We start from the raw sequence: 27,403 nt of genomic DNA, 5'->3' as shown, positions 1-27,403 counted from the left end.
CAAAAGTTAACACCGTCAGAAAACCCAACCTGTTCAGCAATCTCAGCTGCGCAGTCAGCGATGCCACTGCTACAACGCAAAAGCCAAATTAGCTGCTGGGGGAAATCCCTTTTATTGACCAAGGCGAGTGGCAGTATTTTCTTGGCTTTATTCTGAAGGTTTATATGACGATCCAGGTAGGATTACGCTGATCCTCCATTTGTTTGTTTAAACCACACAAGTATTTCCTAAGAGCTACCGACAGCGGTTTAACAACAACGCGCTGCCAACAAGTTTAGCTCTACCCGGTAAGCAGCGCTACTCTCCAGACCCTCTAGAATACAGCTACTTAATATAGCTCCTTCAAAGCTTCGCATTTTTGATTTCCTGTGCTTGTTGGAGATGGGGGAACAGCCAGCCAGAATCCATTTTTGAGAGTTGTAATATCTTGACACATATCTCAACACATTTAAACATACAAAGAAACGACCTATCTGAAAAAATGCCCATTGTAGCTGATGAGATCAGGGTGTCTGGTCTAAACGCCACTGTTGAAATGGGGAGGGGGACTGCTGAATGCATAGGAACGGGAAATTTCAAAATTGCACTAGGCATTAAAACAAAAAAACCCAAAGAGAAACATGCTTTTCAGCAGGTCAGTGGTTTTGACACAGATGATGTACAATTCTTCACACAATCTTCTAAATTAATAAAACACCAACATAAAAAGCATCAGTAATTTAGATTTTAAAAAAAGGGAGAAAAGCTACAAGTTGTGTTTAAAATTCAGAGACTTGAACAAAAATTACTAGATCTGTGTAAAAGTAATCAAGCGCAGCAGGTGACTGCACCCTTGGCCGAAAGCACAGCCTCTCCTTGCCCAATACCTTCCTTGATAAATCCAAGCAGCATCTTAAAGTCTGTACTTTTACGCATCCATCAGAAAGCACAACGGAATAACCGCTACATGCTTGACTTTTGATATTTCAAACACAATTTCTTTACGTAAATCGCTTTCATTTAAACAGCCGCATGTAGCGTGGTAAAGTTCAATGCTGTTCTAACAAAAAACCCCAACAAGAGACTTCAACAATTCTGCTGGCTTTCTGAAAAGCACGCACAACCTGCAAAATGAAAGGCCAAGCTTCCAGCTAAAGAAGAGATTTTAAACAATTACCAAAGCAGGATAGTGATATCATAAAGGCAATTTCTGCGCTAGCTTGTTTTCTGAAACTCTCTTTGCCTCTGAACAGCTAGAACAGATAATAACTATTAGTAAATCAAACTCCTGCAATATCCAGCTGTGTCTCACACATTTACATACAGATAGAATGGGTATATGTTTTTAATATGTATGCGATACGTACTTTTACCACAGCTGAAGTGCATGCTACAAAGGAGGAGGAGAATGGGAATGGAATCAGCATGAGATAATAAAGTGGCCTAGATAAAGTATTAGCCAGCGATTGATCTCAAACAGGGGATGTTGCTTCTCTCTGACCTGATTACTTACTATGCATAGATTCCATTAAATAGAGCTTAGAATGGAAAGCTTCTGAAAAATACCGTAAATACAGTCAGACCTACGGCTTCCTGAGCCGAACCAGCCCGCGGATGCCTACCCTTACACTCGGCTCGAGTAGGAGCTTAAGCCTCACCCGCACCGCCACATCACACCCGTTAAATACATACGTGTCTGCCCGCCCTTCCCTGGGAGCCAGGCTTGTGATGCCCAACTCCACGTTTTTAAACGAAAACAGGAAGTTCACGGGAGAAAAAAAAAAAATAAAAAAAATAAAATTCATCTTTACACAGAAGACTTGTTACGATTTTCCTTTCCTTGTTGGGAGAGAAGAGAGACAGAGCAATGTGCTAAGACGTTGCGCAGGCTTCCCTGGTGCCGAAACAAGAGCACGTTCAATTTAATTGACCGTATGCCTTTCTCTTCTGAAGAGGGAACAAACTGGAGACAAAGGAGCAGCCACTGCAAGCGCAAGGTTCGGAACAGCCACCAGCGAAGGACAAAGGCTGCGCCTTGCCCTGGATGGACAATTTCCCCACTGCTTGGTGAAATTACTTTTCTTTCACTCCTGCAGAACAAGTCCGGTAATTTGAAATACTTTGAGACAATTAGATCGTTGATTATGTACAGACCAAGAAACTGATGCTAGGTGCTGTTTCGTGGAAGGGTATATGGCAGAGAGGGCGCAGCGACCGAGTGGAAACACGGGAACCCGATTTGCGCCAGCTGTTACGGAAATCTGGTGTTCGCCTGCGCAAGAATATCTATGGTAACAGAAAGGCTGACTTTATGCAGGAATTTCATACAGCCTTGGCTTTGGCCCTATTTTCTGACAAAATGTGCACAGTGACTTTCATAAAAAAGGGCCTCCTGACATGATAGACAGGGTAAATCCATCCCTGATGTAACCCCGTGACTTCACTGGAGTTGGCAATCTGGCACTCCAGGTATTGTTCGTCAGCTCTTAAAATGCATTTAACAATTCACCGGTTATCAGGAGAGTAGAGAAAGATTGATGTTCTGCTCCCTTCACTTTGCTTTCAGTCTTTAATTATACTGAATTGGTTACAAAACAGTGACTTCCAGTATGGTTAATGTCCATAGGGGAGAAAGCCTGCTCTCCACTGTTCTGTCTGAAGCTAACGATGATTACGTGTTACACCTTTCATCCTTGCTAGTACATTTCTTCTAATTAACAAAAAAAAAAAAGCCCCAAACCCAAGAAACAAGGTGAAATCCTGCTCTCATTTACATCAACGCTAAGCTGACCTTGACCAGTCCGGGATTTCACTGATGGGAGCTGCATCACTCCACGCACTCTGATAGTTAACATGGAGACATCCAGCAGAATTAACAACAGAGGTCTCAGAAATGGGCGACGTGGAATTAGCAAGGGTATTGTGGGCAGCAAGTCTAGAATTCAGAGGATATTTAACAGCTTTTGTTCTGGCCCTGTTTGCCAACAAAGTATGGTAATTTAGATACACAGATGTATATCTATGTACAGATCTGCTGTGTGCATGCAGACATATCACGTGTGCGTGCATCTATATGCTAATGGCTATATGCATATGAGTTGTATAAATAAAGCGCTCCTTGACAAGGCTGCGTAAGCGCGAGAACGTAAAGGGCTTGACCGGGGAGCGACTGCTGAGCTAACAGCCAGGCTGTTCCAGAAAATCACCGGGTGCTCTCAGCCCAGAGGAGGGAATTTAGGGCAGCTTAGGAGGGTCAGCCACATCGCAGGCAAGGACGGGGTCACTCCTTCATTTCAGCAGCAGACTACCTCATGCTTTAGTACTTGTTGGTGCAAGTTCATTTATAATTGAATAGAAAGTAGCACGAGGGGAAAAACGCATTAAGCAAAAGATTTTGTTTAAAAAGTAGGAAGGCTTTTTTTTTTTTTCTCCTTTCTCCTGAGCTGCTATAATTTTAAAATTATTTTACAAAATACCTCCTTAAAAGGGGACTAGCACACTCCAGGGCATGTAGTTGTAAAGATAAATCTGTGCACTTCCCTGGTTCTGCAGGCACTCACCCTTTGGCCTCATCTTTATGACTCTACACCCTGGAGTGGTGTTATTGCTTACAAACATACATATATACTTATGGGGGTATGTGCGATCTGCAGATGTTTTATTTATAAGTGGCAGGCCTATTGCATCACTGAAACGTGCATTTACAAACAGATATAGGTTTTATGAAACCCTATTCCGCTGTTTTAATAGCTAAGCTATCCAGCCATAGCATAATAGTGCACAAGGTAAATGTGCCTACATCTCTAGAACCTGTTCCAAGTTTTCTCAGATGTGACTAACTGCGAGAATTTTCCAACCATCAAAAGTTAATAAAAAAGACAAAATAAGGCAGCGCAAGCCTTCCACACGAGATGCACAGCACCACAACGTGGAGGGGTTCTGATGAACTTTAAGGCCTCATTTTACCAAGGTATTTAAGCAGGTGCCTAACTCCAAATGCAGATCTATTGAAGTTAACATCCTTAAAATTAGATTCACAGTTAAACACTTTACTAACCAGGATCTAAATTGAGACTAGTCTGGATGGTGAGATACCTGCCCCAGGGCATCTTCAGAGATTAGCCTTTAACTAGAGAATAGCTGCAATAGAAACACTTGTTTATTCTACACGCAGCTCGCAGCATGGAAGCAAGCAAGGAAACGATGCAAACGTCTCCTCGTCTTGTTAAAATCTGCTAAACTCACTCCTAGATATTTACCGCACAGAAAATAAATGATGATTTTGCACAAACCTCCAATTTACAGGAAACATAGCATATAAAGTACTGAAACATTTTAAAAATCAAAGTTAATTGATGGGAGTCAGAGGGGACCACAACTCTCATCTACGATGTAAGCTACTGTAAATATCTGTAATAATCGATACAGTATTTTTCTAGCTGCTTAAAACCAGTCACACCAGCACCCTGCACGAAACGCACAGCCACAAGGGCCCAGTCTGAGAGCAGGCGCCCTGTTATCGCCTTCCTGCAAAAATGACGATTGCAAGCAAAAGCAGCGGTCTCTGCGCTCAGATCCCAGCGCTGAGCGCCCTTCTGCACAGACCAAAGCCGCATATTAACTCGCTCTTCTGCAGCCAACCCAATTTTGTTTTACGTGAACGTAAGTGAAAACAGTAGCTCCTGCGCTGCATTAAAAATACAGTATTTTGACCACATCCTCCGTTTTCAATCTTCAGATTTTGAAAAGTGAAGACTGGCACATTCTGACAAAGACTGACCTACATTAAGCTGCAATCCCTGGACATACAAACTGAAAAAAAGGTGTACTGAGCATCAAAATGGTTTGATTGAAACTCGATACTGGCTGTGGAAGTTCTGTATTAGCACCCCAAATCACAAGCGAGGCATCGGTCGCGGTGCAGGTAACCGCAAAATACCCACGAACTTCCCTGGAATCACCATCCACCTTTGGTTTGTGTGCTCTCTGTAAATATGTAATCGTTGCCGAAGCCAGAAAGAGTTCAGAACTGAATTTGTACATACTGAAAAATGCAGAAAAAAATGGGATACACTTCTACAGGCATGAATAAAAAGCATTCACAGACAAATACAGAGGGGCTCCGAAGTTTCACTTACCATTAAGTCTTCAGGTGCCGGCCTTTCCTTTGGTTGCTTTTTCATGCTATGTGTCATAAAACAAAATGTTCATATATAAACAAGTGCTCATTCATTCTGCTTGCTTAAATATTGAAGATACCCTCTTTCACCAGAGTGAAGAATTTTGATGCGTTTAACTTTATCCTGTGCCGACGGAAGACAGGGCTCCTAACAGCGGCCAAAACGTTACTGGATTCCTTCCCTCCCTCCCTCCCTTCTGGGATGTAGTGGTCTGCACTGTTTGTAACTGCGAAAGTGTGTAAACACAGAGATCATTGTAAACCAGTCAGCTCGGAAGGCACAGCAAATTGATTCTCCTTTTGCTAGGGATTATTACATAGCTCGGCACAAAGTATTACACAAACAGGTGGGAAATTTAACTCTAACACGGAACAGCTTTGGGAGAACGCACAATACCCTGGGGTTTCTACCTTAATTTTTCCACATTTATTTCCATTACACTGCAGGGTGATAGTTCATTACACAGCATTAACCTGTTTATAAGATCATGTTTCTCATCCAAATAGTCCTAGTTTTCCGTGCAACAGGTGCAATTAGCTATTGAAGGCTGTGCTTAGCTGCATGAAGGAACACAATAACATGGCACAGAGGTGACCATCAGGAGCTGCCTACTGACTAATTGGATTACATCCAAACAGCCAGCGTTTATGGCGTAATTGGCATAAAGTCGTAAAGCCTGATACGCCGTTCACTTGACATCTCTAATACTTATGAGGAATTGTTTGCTTAAGCAGTAGATAGCTGCTTCTTATTGCTTTTTTAAAACAGCAATGCCTCCCACGAAAAAGTACAGCCGATATCACACTATATCTAACTGGAAATCGGATAATATATATATATAACTATATCTAGCTGTAAATCGGAGGTATTAACGATACGATTTACCTTCCCTACAAATAACTACAAGCCCCTCGAAGGATGCGGGCATTAGCACGTAACGCGAGCTGCCTGACGCGGAGGTCGGCAGCAGTTCTAATCTGACAGTCCAAAGTAGCTGCGTCCCCGGGGAGAACAAGGCTATTAGCCGCCATCAGTTATGCTTCAGTTTGACATCTGTGGAAATTTTAACACAGGTTATCCCTCCCTCCGCCTCAGCAAGAATTTTTTTAAACCAGTCTGTCATCAATTTTTTTGCAGGGACACAAAGCCTAGCCCTCCCCTTTCGCTGCGCGGCAGAATGCTCCACACAGCCGTGCTCTTTGTAAACTGAAACTACTGAAAACGGAGGCCTCTGTTACACAAACTTTAATTATTTAGTTACTTTAATTAACCCATAATCAGACTGCTTTTTGTGTCCATGTTATTTGTTACCTTCTACGACAGTCCTGAGAGTACTTTCTCCTACGTTACGTATTCAAAATTCCCTTTTATCCGGTGAATTTTGCCGCAGTGGCCGTGGCGGACAGCAGAGAAGCTGGAAGCGCTGCGGAGCCCGACCCACGGATCAGTGTGGGGCCGAGGGCTCCCAGCCCCAGCGCGGGATTCCCTCCTGGCACGCTGCGACGGCTCCGTCTGATTTAGCATCCAGCCTGGACGGGCACGCTCGCAGACGGGAGGCTTCTCTGTCAAACGCACCGTGTTTTTACAGAATTCAAGCTTCTTTCTTCTCCCACACATAAATGGCTGCCCCCTTTTTTGGGGGGGGATCGGGGGTGAGGGGGATGCGACAGTTAAAAAAAAGATCTTCCCTTCACTTTGTTTCTTTAGGATAGCTTACCCTCAAGATTTTTATTCTCTAGTCACTCCAGAACTGTATTCTTTCTTCTACAAACTCCTCCTCTCCCCAATTCTCCTTTCGTTTCAGAGGTTTTCAATGAAGTGCTCAGTTTTAAGGAAAGAAAATCTACCCAGCGGTGTGTTTTAAAATATGACTCTCTGTAAAAATTACTTACTGAAAAGCCGATGAACTCATCAAGGCGGCTTGCCTTTCTAAATGGTGGGGCAAATTTATAAATTATATTTTTAAAAGCCCTGGATAATGCTATTACACACACGAGTCTTTTTGGACCCTCCACCCCCCAGATGAATCCTTCAGGGTCTGGGAGCACAAGACCGCACCCACATTCAGGGCAGGTTTATTAAAACAGGAAAAACCCCTTGTAAGTACTTTTACGACCCTTTGTGTAAATAACGTTTACATAATTTAAACAGTTTGCTTAGCTTTGCCGCCCCATCTGCCCAAGGCCCCCAAGTCCCTCTCCTCTCGGAAAGGATGCGAGGGAAGCCATAAGGTCTCGGCGAGCGGCGGAGTTAATGGCACGTGTCGCTGACAGCGAGGGCACGGCGTGGCTGCGGCCCGAGCTTACCACTGAGTGATGAAGTGCACGAACGGCTCCGAGAACTCCCCGGCTGGAAGGACGGGCGATTCCTGCGACGGGGGCGAAACGAGAAGCCGAGTCAGAAGGAGAGATTTTTTTTTTTTTTTTTAGAAAGAGAGTAATAGAACAGCACCAAAACAACAAAAAGGAGTAAAAAAAAAAAGGAAGCGATAAAGCCCCCTTTTCACACGGAGAATCTGAGGGAGAAAGGTACAAATTCTTCGGAGAATGTGTTATAAAACACTGAATTTCAACTAATGAGTATTACACAATGGGTAAAAACATGTGGAAAGACACTGAGGGGAGGTGAAAAAAGGACAATGATAGCCACAGGGTAAAAAGGAAGGTAGGGAAAGTGTAAATGAGAAATTAATGATTATTTAAGTAACACGCAAATGGTCTTGTAATTAACAAAGAGCTGTGAAATTATTCTTGTGTTGACCTTTGTTTCTTTCCCTGCATTTGCTATTTATTTACACTCATGTTTATTTACACTTATTCATTTTAGAGGCTGTCCTCATATGCTGTCTGTTCTAGATTTAAAAGATTTTTAAGAGGAAAAAATGTAGGATTTACCAGTCTAGCGGTGGAAAATAACCGCCCAGTATTTATGAAAGAAAAAAAGAAAACAAACCACAAAATAAGAAATTAAGAGCACAAGAAAAAAAAAAATACAAACAGGGAACAAAAAACATCCCCATTTGCAAAGGGGGGCTTTACGAATTTCGGAGTTTTTCCAAGAATGACAGAGAGCTCCACTGTGTTTATAGTGGAACAGCTCAGGATGTAATGAAATTACACTGCAGAGTACTTTACCAGTGTCATCTCATTAGACCTACAGTTGGAACAAGAGAGCCACATAAAACAGGCAGCTGCAAATGACTCCATTCTCATCTATTCTCATTTGCTATTAAAAATACCTTTCGGCGGCTTTTTTCCTCCCTGACATCCCTACACAAAGTACCCTGCAAAGTATGATACATGCACCTATTTAAATTAACAAAGGAATGACTTATTTTAATCTCACTGCGCTTTGGAGTGCTTTGGCCATTTGGATGAGCAATATATCATTACATACAACCTTCCAGCGCTGCAGGCAAGAAACTCGGAGCGTGCAGCATTTGGTGGGAGCCAAACAATTTCTCTAGCACACAACTGTGTCAAATGCATGCATGTATTCATTATTGAGAACGCGGGGAAATAGCTTTGATGTAGTGGAAAAAAGAAGATGATAAAAGCACCTCCGCAATGTGTGTGCCATTATCAATGGTGGCAGATAGACACAACTGCGGAGCCTCCTATGTGATTAGTAAATATACATATAATTGCTGTGGCCAATTATCAGAAAAATGAGATCGGTAATTACAAGACAGAAAATTAACTAGAACTCTTATTAAGGCTTTGTTTCCAATTCAAACAATTGGAAACTGCTGGAAAATACAATTAAATCAAAAGTAACCGAAGAGCAAAAGGAGAAGCCAAAATTGCTTTACAATTTTCAAAGACTTCTATTAAATACAAGGAGTGTTTGATAGAAGATGCCCAAATTTGCTTTGAACTTAGACCGGGTGAGGGAGAGGTGGTTGTTTCTGAACTTCTAAATGACATCAATACAGGAAGGTTTCCACTGGCGAGTGGAAGGAACACAAGGAAATAAGCAGTGCAATTAAACTTTCTCCACTTCAAAAGAACCGCGCATGAAAATGATTTATATTAATACAGAAAATGCCGAGCAAAACGGCAGGCTTGCTTGTCCAGCGTGGAGCCCAGCAGGTTTTGCCTCTCCCCATCGTTGTCCCTCGTCCAGCAGAGCCTCCCTGGGCTTGTGCCTGGAGTGGCCAAAGCCACTTTCCTGGTGGGACCGACTCCAAGAAGAACAGGTAGGATCTACCCTGGGCACATCTTGCAGATGATAGAATCAGAGAATGGTTTGGGTTGGAAAGGGACCTCAAAGCTCTTCTGGTTCCAACCTGCCTGCCATGACCAGGGACATCTTACACCAGCCCAGGGTGCTCAGAGCTCCATCCAACCTGGCCTTGAGCACTGCCAGGGAGGGGGCAGCCGCAAGCGAAGCGATCGGTGCCCGCTCCCCAGGGAACCAGCTCTGCCCAGCAACCTTCACCCGCCGTTTATGAGAAGTAAAATGTGAGGAGCTTCTCACAGTCACCCCTCCAACGGGGGCTGCCAGCGTGGAGCAGCCCACGCTGGGGAGCAGGACAGGCCTACGGCACTTCACGCCGATTTGGTAGGTGGTCACTTCTCCAATCACACAGAGACGACGGGCCCATAACAGAGTAAAATTTCACCCTGAGAGGGGAGGAGAAGCTGACAAACTGCTCTGAAGCCACCACTTTGGCTGCCCCAAGCTAAGCTGGCATCAGGGAAGAAGTTCCTCCATCATTATTAACGCCTTGACCACGCCGCTCCTGTCCTGCAGCACAGCCAGGAGACACGGTGCTCTCGCATTACCACCGGAGAAAATTTCACCTGGATGAAAGCAAACGTTAAATGCTTCTCTTTGTGTGGGCACGTTTTTCCGTACGATGCAGGCATTTCAACCCCATCCTGGCCTGCTCTCTTCTGCCGTAGACCTGTCAGCCACGGCCACCCCTTGGTTGCTTTGCTCTCCGGAGCTCACGAAGAGCTTGTGGGTGGGTGGATGGGTGAGGAGATGAACACCAGCTGGATCTCAGTATGAAAACTAGGTGCTTTAATATAGTCTTCCCACGGATTTTAGACTGGGCGCCCACAGATTTATCGGCTACGTGCCTGACAGACTGCAAGCCTTTCGGGAGAGCGCATCAAGAAAATACTTGCTGGGAAATGTGTCTGAGGGCAAACAGATCAGTGCAGACAAAAACTTTCGTTTCTCTCCTGTACAGCAGAGGTAAGACAGAGGAGAAAGAGGCAGGGTTTGGTTTTAGCGGAACCAGTGAAGTACGGACACTCAACTGCTCCCAAAGGCGAACACTGCAAAGCTGCCTCCGCTGGCCTGCCTTATCTTACCCACCCGCACACTGAAATCGTCCTATAGAGGCAAAAAAAGTAGAAACCCAGGATTTTAAAGGAGTAAGGAATAGGTATATTTGTTTTAAATGACGAAATGGTTCTTTCATTTCATTAAATACCGTATCTTTCACCCACTGTAATGAAGACCTGTATGCTGGGGATGCTGCAGAAGCGGCAGTACAGACACAAACAGTTGTAAGGTTTGTACCGTTGGCCTCTTCCATGCCCGGACAGCTTCTTCCCAAGACTGGATATTGCCCTAAGCACCCAAGCAACATTTCCGTAACCAGGATCTGCTGCAGCAGGAGACAAAAATCAGCCTCTGATTTCTCAAAACCACCTGAACTCTGCACGCACGGTGAGAACGGGGAAGGGCAATAGGAAAAAAAAGTTTGAGTGATGCCTTTGCCTTGTGAATAATGAACAGTTCAAGAAGGTCAACCCATTACAACTGAAACCGTTTAATTATTAATTATGCACAATCTATGAGCAAAAGGACAAGTTCAGAATGTTTAATGTGTGGTAACTCCGACCGGACCCTCTCTTGGCATTTTGTTATTAGCACTTGTCAGCAAGGTGCTCAGGCATAAAGAAAAAAGCACAGCAGCAGAAAATCTGAGCTAGCAGGAGGAGGGAGGGCTTTAAACTTCAAACACTGCTCCTAATATTTAATTCATAGAGTGCCAAGACTCCGGTATAAACCTTATTGACTTCCTTGGAGTTAGGGGAAGCCACATTATCTAAATGAAGACCTGAGAACAAGAACACAGAGGCAATCCCTCCAAAAGCACTCTCTCTCTCAGGGAGTGATGACATTACCATCTGTATCTTCTTTTTTTTTCACAAGTCTGAACAAAGGAAGAGTGAACCACCGAACAGCGTGTCCAGAAGTCAACCAATCCTTTGCAGCCTATGCAGCAAGAGCTGGAATTACCGGTCTGAGCATTATTCTCACCCACTTCTCAAACCTATTATTCAAAATGTCTCCTGGTCTGTTTGCTCCTCCTCAGCAGAGCAGTAGCAGAGATGCTACTGAGGCTCAGGAAATAAATAGTCTCCAGCAAACCCACAAATGAACATGGATAAGGCACCTTGCCCTTCTCTTCTGCCCAGCTCGGAGGTTTACCTGGACAAACTCAAGAAGCAAATTCAACAGATACAACTCCGAGTTGCTTATTTTCTTTGCAAACACTCTTAATGTCAGTGAAATTTGGGAGTAGTTCTTGACTGGCAATACGCCATCAAAAGCATCCTATGCTTTACACACTTTCAGAGGTCTTACCCCAACAAACAATTGCTTGAGAGTGAAGTATTTTCTCAAAGCAACTGAAAGTCTGAGATTTATCAGACGAGCCCAGCTACGCTTTGTGGCCCACAGAGCTTGCTATTCCCAGTGGACCCCCACACTCGGCACAGGTAGGTTTTAGTCCCTCTTCTCCTCTCCTAACTCCCTCTCTGCGAAGGGTTAAATTTTCCCATTCCCCACAGCTACTGCTGTTTTGCAACGCTCTCTCCTCAGTGTGCAGGCTTGTGCAGAAGGAAATGCCATGGTCCTATGGCTCTATGGCCACAAGAGGGAAGTTAGCAGAACGGAGCAAACCAACCTCCGGTTCCTCTCTCCTCTGGGTTTCCCCAGCACACCCCGTCTCCGAAATTATCATCTCCTCCGGGCAGATAACTCCGATTCTCCAACTTGTCCACCGACGCTGAAATGGCAGTATTTAATAAATAACGCGTGTGCTTTACAAAGCGTTTCTGGCTTATCGCTTCAGCCTAAAAAATCTCGAGGATTAAAGAAATTTTATGCACTCCAGCTTCTCTTTTACTAAAGCCTTACAAGAATACACCTATTTTCATACAGAAGCTGCATTTTACTTTGTGGCCAAACAGTGGGTTTTTTTCAGACAAACTGAAGTTTTAGAAGCACCAGAAATGCTGCCAGGAGCAATTACATGTAACGAACGCACCGCAGCTACTGGGCTGCTTCAGAGAGACCAGCAAAAGACAATATTGTACGTGTTCAGATTTACCCCTACAAGGACAACTTTCTTTTACAGCGCTCCTAAAAAAAAAAACCAACAAAATAAAATAAAATAAAAATTCCATCGTTGACTTTCTAGCCAATCTACTTCAAAAGCCCTGCTCGAACCTACTGGCAGGTGATTTCCTCCAAGTAACGAGCCTGCAGAAGACAGCGGTGTCTGGAGGTGGCTCAGAGGCCCAGGCTTGAAAGCGTTCCCGGATTGTCCCCGTTCCACTCCCAACCCCAGCAGGAAGGTGAAAGATGATTACATCTCTGCGCCAGGTTGCTTCTTGCTCTTTTCTTCGTAGCAGGTGCCAAATGTGACAAATTCTACGCGGGGGCATTTTGGTGTGAAGTTTTGTCTGCTGGGATTGGAGTGTCAGCAGCAAACTCATTTATTTCCAGATCTCTAGCTGGACGGGAACCAAGGTCGAAAGGCCAGCGTTTTATCCACCAGAACAGCCTACCTTTAACACCTCAAACCACGTGAGAACCAGCAATTCTCTCCGCGCCGCTACCTGCTCCCCAAGCCCTCGGAAATACCACGTACGCGCAGCCTACGTTGGCACCGAACGCACGCGGACGGCGCTGGTTAAACAACCCAGCAGATACTCGGGGCTGTTCGGTTGTCACTTCTGCAGCGTTTGTTACTGTGGGGTATTTTTCAGAGCCCAGAAGAGGGAAGGAAAGAAGCAGCAGAGTGTAATTAACATCAGCAATAATCGAGAGTGTACGACGTGGCATTTTCTACCTCTCGCCAAGCTTCGTACTTGTTAGTGCGGCTCTCTAAAGGGCCTTGCAGAGAAGCGTACAGGTAGCTGGAAAAACAGGTTAATCCTTTAACCGTAACTGTAATTGCTTTCTCTCTAAAACAAACATCAGAATTTTTTCCTCTCATTGCCGGTCTCTCGCCGCTCGTAAGGCAGCGGAGCACAGCAGTGTTGTGGGTAGATACACGCACACTTCAAATAGCTAAGGCACAGCAGCATGAAACGTAGCCTCTACCTGCTCACACCAAAGGGACTCGATTGAAAAACTAAACCCAGTTATTGTTCCCTTTTTCCTCTGTACTCTCCCAATGCATTTTTATTGCTTTTTCATAAAACACCGCCGCAAATAATCAAGCATGACCATTGACATCCACAAGATTGAGTTTTAGGAACCATTAAATGAGCTTGCCCTCTTGGGAAGTTTCTTGCTCAGGTTGGTCTAAAGGTAATTATTCAGCAATTCCTACCTGTGGTTTTACCTTGTTCCCATATAAGTGTCTGAATCTCATACACTAGTAAGGTCACAGTTTCTGTCTCCGTAAAAGTATACCCTAAACCAACTTATCCACAGGACAAATTACGGTGGGTTTGCGCCCACACGTCTGCATATCCTAACAGCCGCTTTTCTCGCATGGAAATCCCCAAAACTCCAGAAATTTTCAGGTTTAAATATAACTGTTCATACATTTCAATCAATAGCCGAGAATCTGAAGAGAAATTCCTAAAGAAAAAAATAAAGTCTTGCTTCATTCTAATCCTTTGGAGTTTTTTACTTCATTTACAGAAATAGCACAATGTAGCACTGATGCAGAAGGTTAAGAAATTCAGCACTCGAGAGGCAACGGTCTTCACTGTGTTCTCTGATCAAGCTGAACATCCCGTGAATTTTTAAGGCGATGCCATAGCAATAAATAGAGGGATACATTTAACCAGGTAAAAAAAAAAAAGAGGAATAGAAACAACTATATAGGATACATGTATTAAGTGCAAGTTATTTTTTCCACAGGAAAATCTGAAAATTTATTGACACTGAAATGCTTCATAGCTCAGCATTAACGCTACACTAGCATTAACTGATGCTGCTAAATGATTCTGGAGTACGAAATTCAAAAGCAAAAAAAGAGGTCTTTGATTTGTGGAGTTGGTAAAGTCCTTGAGCTAGATTAAACTGCAGTCTTGTGAGACCGAGTATCTCTGCGGGGGCACTTAACAGAAACGCTCAAGAAACTCACGGAAAGCTTCTCACTACTTACTCACCAAGCTATCAGAGTAAGGATTCAGAAGGACAACCAATTAATTTTTCGTTTAAATTTCTGCCTGGCTCGTCAAAATAGGCAGGTTTTTCAATGCTGCCTCCTATTCGTAACAACAGGATTTGCTCTTGAAAGTCTCCACTCCTCAAGCTTCTAATGTAATCGGGATAACACAATAATTTAACCAAACCTGATGGACAAAAACCGAGTTCTTTTCCTCCCTAATTCAACACAGTTAAAAAAAAAAGCCAGAACCAACACCTAAGTCACTATTACACCGAGACCAGCTATGGAAACTCCGAAACCAAAATTATTTTATTTCAGGTTAGGAAGAAGTAAGGGTTAGAAACTAGAGCTGATGCTTAACTACAGAGCTCGTGACCACAACTGCTCCAGCGCAGCAAAACCCAGTTTACAGCAGCCACCCCAGGGGCTGGCAATAATTGCTTTCCTAGAAGGGATACTCTAACTAAATAAAGGTCAAACCAAACAGCCCTGGAGAGCTTCAGGAAAATTTAAAGGACTTGCTGAATTCAGGAGGACTGCCTGCCGGCCGCAGCCCACGGCACAAGTTTTGCCTATCCAACCTTCTCCGGGTGCAGAGCAGACACCTCTACAGCCAGCGCCCACGGGATGGGAAGGATGGGAAGCTGACGTGCTGAAAAACACGGAGCTGTCGGCTCTGGCCTTCGGGGATCTTCACCTACAAGCTGCCATCACCTCGGTGTTTTACTGAATGCTGATCTGACGAGCAAGCAGGAAAAATGACATTTTTCAGAAGGTTTCAGAAATGCTGCATCTGGAATACAGCTGAGGAAGTAACAGTAATTTCCCACAGAATGCATCTGGACACCAAGGTAACAGGGAAATAAGAAACTATGGATTGGAAGAAACCTGAAAACAAAGCCACTTCCCAACTGACGGCAAGGGAGGCAACACCATGCTATGACCAGAGCGCTGGTTCTCCTGCAAACCTCACCCCACGCTCCGCTGCAGAGCCCAGTAACCCACTGCTTACCGAGCCAGAAATTCAGAGCACCCTCAGCTACCTTTTAAACCAAGGATTTTCTAAATGACAAAGTGGAAAACGCATAATTATACTCAAGGCTACGGTCTCCTAATCTCTGCCTGGAAGTGGAATTTGATTTACTGACTCTTGCAGACATCAGCAAAGGGAACATGGAACTGGACCATGCAGGTTGTCTGGGAGGTTGCTGGAGATCTGGAGGCTGAGCAGGAAGCAGGCATGTATCCTATTCACACGATGCTCCTCACTAATTCTGCCATTAAAAAAATATCCCAGAACCAAACGCCACTAAAAGCCCAATAACATGTGCTAACAAAAAAACATCAGGCACAGTTTACTGTGATTTGAGAAGAACCACCGTGCCTGACTTTTTTTTTTTATTAAATGATCCTACTTCTCAAATCACTTACTCATTCTGGAGTATTTCTGCCAGTAAATTCAAGTCTTAGGAAATGATAAAACAGATTTTTTTTTTTTAACTGCCAAAGTGACCCGCTATTTCTCATGTATTTCACAAAGAGTTAAAAAACTGTTCCAAAAAATTTCACTGCTGCAGCACACCTAAGAGCTCCCACGGACAGTTTTTATTCGACACTGCACCACCTTACAGAGTTTGAGAAAAGCCCAGGACACCCACGTAAGACAGAAGCAACCTCTTCACTAGTTCAGTCATCAAGAAACCCTATGAATTAAAGATAATTATGAATGAACAGAACATTAACTTTTGGACTCTCGCGGTCTTTTGGTGGAACATGGAACGGTTTTGCAAAACCCCAACGACTGCCAATACACCAAGCAACTATTAGAAAGAATCAAGGTCTTCACGTTACTCCAGTTCCATCAGTTTTAAAAACTTCTAGGTTCTCCCCGTATCGGGATCTGGATTTTTTAGCTGGCTCCAGGGGGAAAGACTGGCGTGAGCGCACTGCTGGCCAAGACCCAATTTCAAGAAACGCTCTTTCCCATAAAACTGTTATATCACATTTTGAGGAGCCAAAAGTCCAAACCATTCTCCGCCACACAAAAAACCACATTAAGGGACTTGAGGAAAAAAGACCCAGAGTTTTCAATGGCAACAACGTCAGCAAATTATTCCTACGGCATGAAGCTACATGGGGACCGAAGATTGTTGGGGTGGCTCGATCGCAGCCTCGCAGCTCTGCTCCTCCCGTGCCCTGCGACACCGCGGCTCACCCGGCAGCCGAGCCGCTCCGGGAGCACTGCTGTGCTCTTGGGGGAAGAGACGAGCTCCTCGCTGTTCCGCTCGTCACTGTGGAAGGGGGGAATTCAGCGCCAGCATCCGGGCGTTCCTATGGGGACGGGCTGCACAGCGCAGCTGCGGGAGCGGGGCTCTGCTCCTGCCTCCTGGGAGTTTTAGGACCTCCTCACAGCCAAGGGGAAAATTTGACCCAAAATGATCAGTCTTACAACACTAAGCATTTCTAATCCTTAATACTCCTGGTAGCAACAGCAGCTGCACAGTATCAGCTACTAAAGAGACTTTCCCTCTCGCAAGGTCCTTGTGCAGAAGGAGCGTGCATTATCCAGAGAAGCAGGTCCCTCTCTTATTCCCCAGGAGGCACATCCTACAAAAGACAAAGCGAAGAGGAAAAAAAAAGAACAGCCACAAGTTCAATGCATTTTGCTTTGAGGTCTTTGCGCACAGGACAGGGCTGGGGGTGGCAGGAGGATCTGTTACAGTCAACGCCAGCCATCAGCCAGAACAGAATAACCCCGAATATCAATGTCCTCCAAGACACCATCACGCCAAGAATTTGCACTTCCAGGTGTGGCAGCCACTATCTACACGCTATATATCTTATTAAATGACCCCTTAACAATACACACGTACCAAGCAAATAACACTGCAGAGCCAATCCATTCTCCTCTTCCCCCAGGCTCCGAACGTTATGGCACGCAACTTCCATTTAGACACCGAATGTGCTGCAGAACAAAGCCAGCTGCACTTACAGAACTTTCAGCTGAGCCACGCTCTGTAACCTGAAGCCTTAACGTGCCCACGAGCACAGCGCGCTCCGCACCACCAGCTCAGGAGGGTGATGGTTCCGTGGCACACCGTGGAATATGAAAGAAGTTCAAACAAGTAAATACCAAAACGCTACCGTTAAAGCTAGCTCAGCGCTCAGATGTTTACAGTCTGCACAAAGTTCCTTGGTTCAAGCTTTTGTAAGAAGACTGGAGCAATTCTCTCTCTCTGCCATAACGAGCAGCTTTTTAGGGCTCTGTTTTAGAATGCTGAGCTTAGGTATAGACACTAGCACCAGGCCATTTAAAGGTAATTTGTCAAGTAGTAGTAAAACACAAGTACAAATAATGAGCACCTTTAACTTAACTTTTTTAGGATAGAGATGCCCTTTTGCTGCTGGTACACACAGCATCGGTGCCTTGGAATTTCCATGCCTCAACCAAAGACATACGTAAGAGGAACAACAACGGATGAAAAGGATGAAAGAAGAATTGCCTAAAAGCCTCCCAAAGAACCAGACCACCATAAAGAGCCAGGTAAAGAGCTGGCGCTGCTGGAGGACCGGGAGAACTTCTCTCCTTTGCACAAAGGATACTCCTTCATTTTCATTTAATGGCATCCCTCAAGGCCCAAATGTCACTTTTAAGAAGTTCAGCTAAGTCAGTAAGCCATTCTCTAATAAGAGGACAAAAGTATCAAGCACAGATAAGAGCAGCGAGTTAGCAGTTCACACAAGTAGTAGTTACAGATGGGGATACCAGCAAGACAGAGTACTTGAGCATTGCATTGGCTGTGAGCTTACACCAAGTTAACAAACACGTTACACGGGACAGGCTGGAAGCAGCTGAAGGCTCTAATGCCCAGCGACTCCAACCTGACGAGCCAGTAATGACGTTCTACTGGAGGCTGATCCAAGTCTTTAAAAAGTTATGGCTTTTTTCTCTCGTTCAAACTTCCTAATTATCATCATCATCATCATCTTAAACATTAAAACCAAAGCAAAACTGACAGTAGTCTGCCCTTGGCTATTGCTTACTGTCAAGAGGTGGGACCTATGCTTACACCTCACTTTGAATCATAGAATTGTAGGTTGGAAAAGACCTCTAAGATCATCAAGTCTAACCGTCACCCCAACACCCCCATGCCTGCTAAACCATGTCCCCAAGTGCCACGTCCACACGGTGTTTGAACCCCTCCAGGGATGGGGACTCCCCCACTGCCCTGGGCAGCCTGTCCCAACCCCTGACCACTCTCTCAGCACAGACATTTTTCCCAGTATCCAACCTGAACCCCTCCCTGACGCAGCCTGAGGCCATCACCTCTCGTCCTGTCGCTGGTTCCTGGGGAGCAGAGACCAACCCCCCCTCCCTGCCCCCTCCTGTCAGGGAGCTGCAGAGAGCGAGAAGGTCTCCCCTCAGCCTCCTCTTCTCCAGCCTGAGCAGCCCCAGCTCCCCCAGTCGCTCCCCATAGTTCTTGTTCTCCAGACCCCTCCCCAGCCTCGCTGCCCTTCTCCGGACACGCTCCAGCCCCTCCGTGTCCTTCTTGGAGTGAGGGGCCCAAAGCTGAGCACAGCACTCGAGGTGGAGACGGGAGCTGCAAAGCGTTTCAATCGAGAAACGCGACGTCAGCCACTGAACTTCAGCCTACTGCTCACACCCGGATCTGCCACGTCTCAGCGATTTATTTTGTCCTTCTGATTAAATCAAAACACCCAGGTGATGTTCAGGTGCTTTCCCACTCATACTCTGGTTTTCTCTCGCTATCCAAACACCCTTTTTCCCTATCTAAACCGCACTAAATCTGCCTGCTAAAGTGTGCTGCCACTCGCACGCCTCTGTTCCAACTCCTGTGGCTGGCGCACGGGACCAACGCGCGCGACGAGGCTGAGCCCTCGGGGCCTGGCTGGCTGCGAGGACTCGCCTCTGCGACCACCGAGTCTCTCCAAGGCTCAACGGTAACAGCAGAAAAGCAGCAGAAAGTGGGAGAAGGCCAGCTCGTGTTCGCCAGCTCCACGCTGCACGAGGCAGCTCGCGCTCTGAGGATGGCGGGCATTGTGCTTCATTAGGAAACAAAATATCAGCTTTCCACTCCATTAGGAATGACTTTAGGAGTGAAAGCACATAAGACGACGACTCACCTCATCAACAATGCACTGCAATAACTGGAGAGGCTGCAATGGGAAGAAGAGAGGGAAAAAGTATTAGCCTATATGCAATATCTTTACAGTGGAGTGGAAAGAAAAAATCATTAATGCAATAAAATATAGCAAGATTAATCAACAGCAGCAAACTCTTATAAAAACACTGATGCTCAGGATGTTCTATTATTTCTAATGGTACCTAATCTAATACAGGCAGTTAAAGGTTTGCATTTTCCTCAAAATGCAATTTGCTAAGTTTAAAACAAGGCATTCAAGCATGCCGAGGAAGCAGCCATCAGGAAAAAGAAAAGTGAATTTTTTTCTGAACTCATAAAGCTTACCATTAAAGATCCCTGGTTTTTCTGAATCTGAAAAAAGGCAATATGTAATTAGCATGTCATAATCAAAATGACTCACTTGGACACATTATGATCACTGAGAGAAAATTATTGCATCGCTGGTGGCAATTTGTGGGCATGTGTTAACACAATTTACATAATGAAAATACACAAATGTTAATAGCTCGCTTCTCATTTATAGGCGAAAGTCAGCAGAATGTTAATTTCACACAACACTTTTTAGTACCCTCCAGGTTGTATTAGAATAGGAAGAAAAACCATAATCCATTTCAAAAGGCTGTTTACGATTCAGATATAAATAATGTTTTATATTGCTAGATTGTGAACACTGGGCTTAATGTTGCAATCATTGCTAATGTTATGAAGCTCACTCTTTTTAAATTAAAAACCGATTTATTTAAAATTGAAATTAAATCATAGTCAGAAATTAGAATTTTGGATTGCTGCCAGACTCCGCTCACAATCCCTTTTTTGTGAAGAAAACTTTAATTATGTGGTTGAAGTATCTGCTGCTGCTCAGGAAAGCCTTTAATACTCCACTTTTACCCAAGTTTCTTACGTATTCCAACCCATTTTGCCTAGAAGTGGATCATCGCCATCTGCGCGGCTGGAAAGTTCGATGAACTTTGCCTTGCTTTAAGTGGCAAAGAAAAGACTTGTTACCGGTTGTCTCCCAGCCCTTCTAAACTTCTTAACACCAGTTTGTTTGGGAATTCATTAACAGTTTGTAGGAACAGACCATTCGCTTGCTTACGGAGAGCGACAAAACCCTCCGGCCCGTAGCGGCGGAGCACCTTTGGCTTACAACAAGAAACCAGGGCAGAACGAACAGAAACCACTCCACCGGCAGCACAGAGCGGGCACCTCACGCACAACACGTAGTGGTAATTTGTACATGTGTACCATTTCTAACGGGTGTGGGTAATTAATGAGGTCTTATTCCTGCACAGACACAACGTTGCTCGCGACCCAACCCGACCACGCACGCAGCCCTCCGTGACAACGCCGTCTCCTGTTCCAACACCGCGGATTTGGCTCACCCCGTGCATTTCACATTCTGCGGAGTGCCATGATGATGAAGGCAGCAGGGCCCCCACCAGCTCTGGAAGCGCTCGCCCCCGGTCCCAGCCCGGGGCAGGAGCCTCCGGTCACGCTTGGCAGGGGGTCAAACGTAAGATAGCGCAGGTTGAAACCAGCACCGGGAAAAGAGCTGGGATCATGCACGTGCAGTCTTTCATTATCGTGTTAGTAGCGCACAAATATACCCATGAAGTTTCTGCGTGTAATTCTATTTTTTCCAAGGACGAAAAGAAAGTAATAAATAGCTAGAAGTAGCCTGTTCTATTTATTAATGGTCGATGTCAATCTATTACAATCCAACAGAATAAATCTGCTGGTTTGCATTACTGATAACAAGCAAAATATTCTGTGGATTTGAACAGACTTTTTTCCATACTTCACCTCCAGATGCTAAACGACAAAACAGCCTCGGCTGGTTCAACAGGGATGATTGGGAGCCCCTTTCAATCAGCGCACACGAACAGGCAATTCAGTTTTTCATCCAAACAGAGCATCGCTCCCACTTCCTTACTGGGAGAACAGGTCTTGTTGTGAGAAGGAACAGAGGTGGGATCATACGCAGTAGCCTCAACACAGACACGATTACATCCAACCTCAGAACAAGATTTAAAATATTATTTCTAATAAAAGCGCTCGGTGCTTCTAAGGAAAAAAATCACGCAACGCAAATCGAAGCGTTACAGAATTCTGCCCGTGACACCGCAACTCTCCGCCGGAGCAGCGGGCCCAGCTTCCACGAGAGGGAGAGACGTGTGCTCGCTCACACACACATCGTTACCGGGTTTTATTACACCGTTTTGATGGCGACATATTATTTTGAGATCATCTTCATAAATTTTGCATTAAGGTAGCTGTGCCAGTACCTGGAATTGATTCAAAATGCTTAAGACACTCAATTACTTTTTAACACTGTTACCCGATGTAATGACATATCTGCTATTTCCCTTGCATTTGATGATGCAATATCATTGTAATTGATTCATTTTCTCAATTAAATAAAGCTACTGTGCTTTCCTCTATGCGAATGCCACAGAGACTCCCCAGTTAGATGTATTACCTATTTTCCCTGTCTCAGATATATGGCTCGTAAGGCTGCACTGTGCTCCTCTGTTAACTCCGCTAGAAAACGCAATGCTACAGTCGTATTTCTCAAGTTCTGAACAGCAATGAACTTCACTGCGTTTATATTAGGCATATTTTTCACTGTTAAAACTACGTTGTTTACCTTTTCCAAGCCCACATTATTGGGCAGCCTCCGCCACTATAAACCAAACCTAACCGACGACAACTTTACAGTCAGTGCTTCTCCTTTTGCACACAGTTCATGAAAAAGCGAAGCAGCCGCTTTTATTGCACATTAAGAACAGTTTTAAAAGTACTCAACGTAAAATGTTTTATCTTCCTGCTCACCCGCGCTCCTTCTCCCCTTCCCCTAACCGCCTGGTGCTCCTGCGCTGCTGGCAGAGCGGCAGTCCGGGAGGCAGGCTCGTCTCCAGGGATCCAAGCGCGGTGGCTGCGGCTCCGGAGCCGGAGCGTGCCGCATCCCCCCTGCGACGCTCCGAAAACTCGGGGAGCTGGAAGGAGCCCGCCGCCGGCACGGTTTTGGGCTCCCAACGAAGGTTCTCAAACAGTGAAACGGCAGCAGCGACACAACCGAAAGCCCTGCTTGAAAGGCAGACGAAAAAAGCACGGTGTGCATTTTGAGAGCATCGAGGAACGCTCCGACGCGCTCATTACGACGTCGTTCTCGTCTCGGAAAAGTCCCCAGCAGCCCTTCGCCACGCTCCCCCAGCCACCCCAGAAGGTGTGCGAGCCCCCGAGCCCTCATCGCTACAGAGCCCAGGCTTGCCGAGCTTCGCGTACGCGACCAAAATGGCGTGAATTTGCAGTACTGGATCAGCTCTTTGAAATTTTTGACCCTGTATTGCATTCGCTGTGGCTTTACTTACTGCACATGGTGGTTTATAATTTGAAGGAGCAGGGCAAATGCTAAATAAATCTATCGCATGAACAGACTGTTTCTCAGGTCATGAAATATCAGCGATATTCGGGTAAACTACCCCATAAAGCTCATTCTCTCAATGGCATTTTTTTTTAGGTTGGTTAAAAATGCCAAAGTTTGCCTCCTGCTTCATCTGCTCTTTAATGAATGCCTCTGGTTACGAAAGGCAACTTGCGACAGACCATCAGGTTAGATCCGTGTCTCCATGGAGATACTCTGGACGGGAAGCGGCTGAGAAGACCTCTACCATCCCTCGCACGTTATATTCACCAGCACAATCAGCGTAACTCAAATGAATCCACCCCGGGTAACTTGGAGGAGTCACCAGCTACAGCTTTCATTTTCGCTTTTACTCTCTGGAATTCGGACTTGCCCTGGAGCTCTTGTTTGAGAGATTTGCAGGTGACCCAGGGTTAGATCTTCCCACATCAGTTAACAAATTTTCTCTTTACATATATACTGCTTTTCAAGCCAGCGATATTTTTTTTAATAGAAAAATATATAAACCAACAAATCATACAGTTATGATTTTTAAGGGAAGCTCCGCAGTAGAGCATTTATTTTCCTAATCCAGGGAACTGTGGATTTTCAAAGTACACATAACTTACTTTTAATCTTTACGAAGGAAGGTTAAGTTTTATTGAACGGCAGAAACGACAAACAGTGTCTCCTGTTGACAAATGACCAACACCGACTTGCTTTGTCTCTGCCCCGATATAAATGGAAAAGGAATATATAAGCGTACTGCGTTTACACACGGTCTTCACCGCCACGGGTTTTACTCTTCCTCTGGGATCAAAGCATGATCTTCACACTTCTTTTACAAAGACTCGCAAAACTGCGTGGTTATACTTCTGAAAGAAGCCAAAGCACCAGACCAGTCAGACTGACCCCCACTAATTTGTTCCTGATTTTCCAAACATCCCCCTCATCCCAACCTGGGCGTTTTGCAGCTGGCAAACTCCACTCACTGCCACAAAACAGAGGACACAAAAAGGAGAAAAAGAATTTCAAAATAAAAAAAAAGACAATTCACAACAACCTTAATATTAAATATATTCTTACAATTATATTACGCTGGTTTTCCCAGAGGTCTACAAACAAATTTATATGAAGAGATTATTTCATCCACCACTGAACTGCAGCCACTTCTCACGGAAATCTGTCTACCAGAGTTTCGTAACACGTTTCAACAAGGCAGGCACGAAACACTGCACACTGTTGGAATAACGGAGGGAGTGGGAGAATCACCAACTGCTGCTACGCTGGGGCAGGACCAGGATGCCAATGGTAACGCGTTCCTCAATCAGCAGGAACACGGGACGAGCAAGTCTTCGGAAAAACGGTAAATTTAGTGTTTCATTTAAGCCCTTGTTTCAAGCATCACAAAAAGTGCAGTCATTAGAAGAAAGGGTGGTCAACCAAAAACTGAATAAGGAAACGGGGTTTAGTTACAAACAGTTCTCGTTTATTGTCACCCATGTTTCTGAAGTTCAGCTAAATGACCACCACGCTAACATGGAGAACCTAGGAGGAGAACCTAGAGAACACCATGGAAGAGGAAAACTGACCACCACAGCTGAGCAGGAATGACATTGTGGTCAGGGAAAAAAAAAAAAGAAAGACTAAAGGACAAACACCACGGTGGGATGTCCAGGGAGGAGCACAGTCTGGAGACACGCAAAGCTACCCTGTCTCCATGCAGCCCTGGAGTGCTGTGTCTAAGCCTGTGGACCCCAGAGAGCTGCGGGCCAGCTGGAGAAAGTTCAAAGAAAAACGGCAAGAACAGCCAGCAATCTGGAAAGGAGAGACTGAAAGAACTGGGGTCTTCAGACTGAAGGCAGAGCAAGGATGACACAACCACCAACCCTCCTGCATCTCTCCTCCACGTTCGTTACACACACAGCTACCACTACACCCCGCAGCGAGGAAAACCTTCCTAACAATAAAGCAGAGAACAAAGCAGCTAAGGAAACAAGAGAGCCTCCAACACCAGAAGCGTTGAAGAGCACAGACGAACATCCACCAGGATTGTCCTTCCTCATAAGCACACCACCGCCAGTCCCTTCTAGCTTGAAAAGGGACAGGTAAAAATGCCAACTGTTGAAGCCTGTCACTGGAAGCCAGCTAGCAAAATCCTGAGCTTTCTCCAAAGAGCTGCAAAATCAATCGTGATTGCTACAGATGACACAATTCTAGGGACATCTGAAAGGAAAAAACCCTAAAGCAATAAAAATTTGGGTATACGAGTGAAGTTTTCTAACTGAGCTGAGGTGCCGAATGGGTTGAGGCACCATGCTGTGCAACGAGCATCCTCTCCTACGCCATTCGACTGCCCACCGCAGGCAGCGTTGCCCTCTCTCCCAAATTAAACCCACGGTTCCATGGGGCTAGCAGAAGAACAGCTACCAGGGAAAGGAAACCTTCAAATCATTCACTCTTGTTCTGGCCTTTGGGGCTCCTCACTACGTTGAGCAACCATCACCCAGCAGAGGAGACGAGATGGTTGTGTTCTGCGTGCTCCTAACCAGCATGCTGGCAACACAGCCCTCAGCCTCTGGCATGGGCAGTCCATGAACTCAGGGAAGAGCAAACCTTGCGACTGCCACGACCATCTCCAGAAGTGCCTCACAACCTCGCAGACCCGTGAGGAGCAGGTACTCTCGCTCCTCAAACAGGCCCAGAGCCACAATTCGTTTCTGAGCTCTTACAGCTGCGCCCTTGGCAAGGAAATGGGCAAAGGGGAGCGGGGATCTGCTGCACCCTCGTGTCTGTTCACCTCCAGCTCCTGAGTGACTTGGGAGGAACCATGCCTCCTCCTCATCCCAGCCAAGAGAGCCTGTTCAGACCGCGGAAGATGTAAATTTTCAGTAAATCCAATACTTGCTGACAGTTTGCAAACGGCCACCTGAAACAACCAACCACGCAAATCAATCCTCCTACCGCCAGGCTTCTTCCCAGGGAGAAACGATCTCCCAGGTTTAGGTTTTCATTCAGGTAACTCATTCAACAGCATCCACTGCAGGAACCACAACCAGGAGAGATGTCTCCTTCCAAGCACTACAGGAACATCTCCCATTCCACAGCAGCACCAACTCACGCAGGAGATCCTTACATATTTGCAACAGTCTCTCTGAAGAGATTTCAGAATTTCCTCCTGGATGGTTTTTTCCCTCCCTCCTGGTGAGTAGCTCTCACGGCAACAAACAGAATTTCATTTCAGGATCTCACTCAGCTTCCACAGTCAAAAAGGTCTCAGCCCTGCACTGTGAAGGCCAGGCAACAACCACATGGAGCAACAAAAGGGCTCGCTGCGTTAAGCCAGTTTCTTATTCGACACAAACTGGGAAGGGTGGCAGTGCCATAACTAACTGGAAAACACAGACGTACATCCTGACCGCAAAGATGCGCCCGCGGTGATTATCCGTAGTCGCAAACCCAACTGTTGGCAGGTTTGAAGCCGATGGCAGCGCGACCAGGCACGAGGTTCCGCACAGGACAGGGCCCGGGCACCGAACACATCCCCGAACGCCGGGGACACAACCCAGCCTGACCCCGGCCCCTCAGCCTGCTCGTGAACGGCGGGGGGAGAAAGCGAAAAAATAGACATCAGTCTGTCAAGACTGTAAGCTACTCTCAAAACATACAAAAAACAAATTAAAACACATTCTAAAATCAGGATTTACTAGTCACATTTCCAAGCTTGGGCATATTAGTCAAACATCAATTTTACATTAAAAAAAAAATAAATCAGACAGGAAGATTAAAAATTTTTTAAAAAAAGTCTCTATCCTTCAGGTGCCTAACAGGTTTTGTTTGTTGTTTGTTTTTTTTTTTTTTTGCTAAAATCTCTTTATTTTCAAAAAAGGAAAGACCTCTGGAAAAACTAAAACTAAATTCAAATTGTAAACTAAGTTTCTAATAGACAAATCAAATTGAACTTCAAACATATTTCTGGCTAAGGGGAAAAAAAAATAAAGCAAAATGCATCCGAACGATGTATGCAGTGAAATCTGTGCTAAGAAATTAGTAAGAGTTTAAAATAATAGCAGACAACTTAAAATATTGCCAGTGATTTCTGGAAGATATTATAAAAGCAAAAATATTTGCACAAATCTATCATATTTAAGATATTATACAATAATTTGATTCACTATTTTGGCATTAGCATTTGAACAGTGTTTAATGTCTTTTAAATGGTTAGATATAATGATATATGTGGCAGAAAAACGTTTCTTTCTTACTAGGAAACATGCTCTAACCAAGCCTCAATTTA

The 27,403-nt window shown here is 45.0% G+C and overlaps 1 protein-coding gene across 4 annotated transcripts in view; it reads right to left on the bottom strand.

Moving 5' to 3' along the window:
* Nucleotides 1–27,403, bottom strand: part of MAP2K5 (mitogen-activated protein kinase kinase 5) — a 140,434-nt gene that overhangs the window by 19,217 nt on the left and 93,814 nt on the right. For 2 of the 4 annotated variants that reach the window (XM_075431828.1, XM_075431827.1), the window contains 3 exons: nucleotides 20,028–20,054; nucleotides 19,684–19,716; nucleotides 7,466–7,527 (listed from right to left, as the gene is read on the bottom strand). In XM_075431828.1, coding sequence (XP_075287943.1) covers nucleotides 7,466–7,527; nucleotides 19,684–19,716; nucleotides 20,028–20,054 — 122 coding nt within the window. Of the gene's footprint in view, nucleotides 1–5,117; nucleotides 5,164–7,465; nucleotides 7,528–19,683; nucleotides 19,717–20,027; nucleotides 20,055–27,403 lie in introns of all 4 variants that reach the window. The other 2 variants (XM_075431826.1, XM_075431829.1) reach the window with 2 other exon arrangements.

Source organism: Opisthocomus hoazin, chromosome 10 (assembly GCF_030867145.1).
Source record: "Opisthocomus hoazin isolate bOpiHoa1 chromosome 10, bOpiHoa1.hap1, whole genome shotgun sequence".
Classification (NCBI taxonomy): domain Eukaryota; kingdom Metazoa; phylum Chordata; class Aves; order Opisthocomiformes; family Opisthocomidae; genus Opisthocomus; species Opisthocomus hoazin.
The sequence above is the reverse complement of the archived record's forward strand: the minus strand, read 5'-3'. Positions and strand labels throughout refer to the sequence as shown.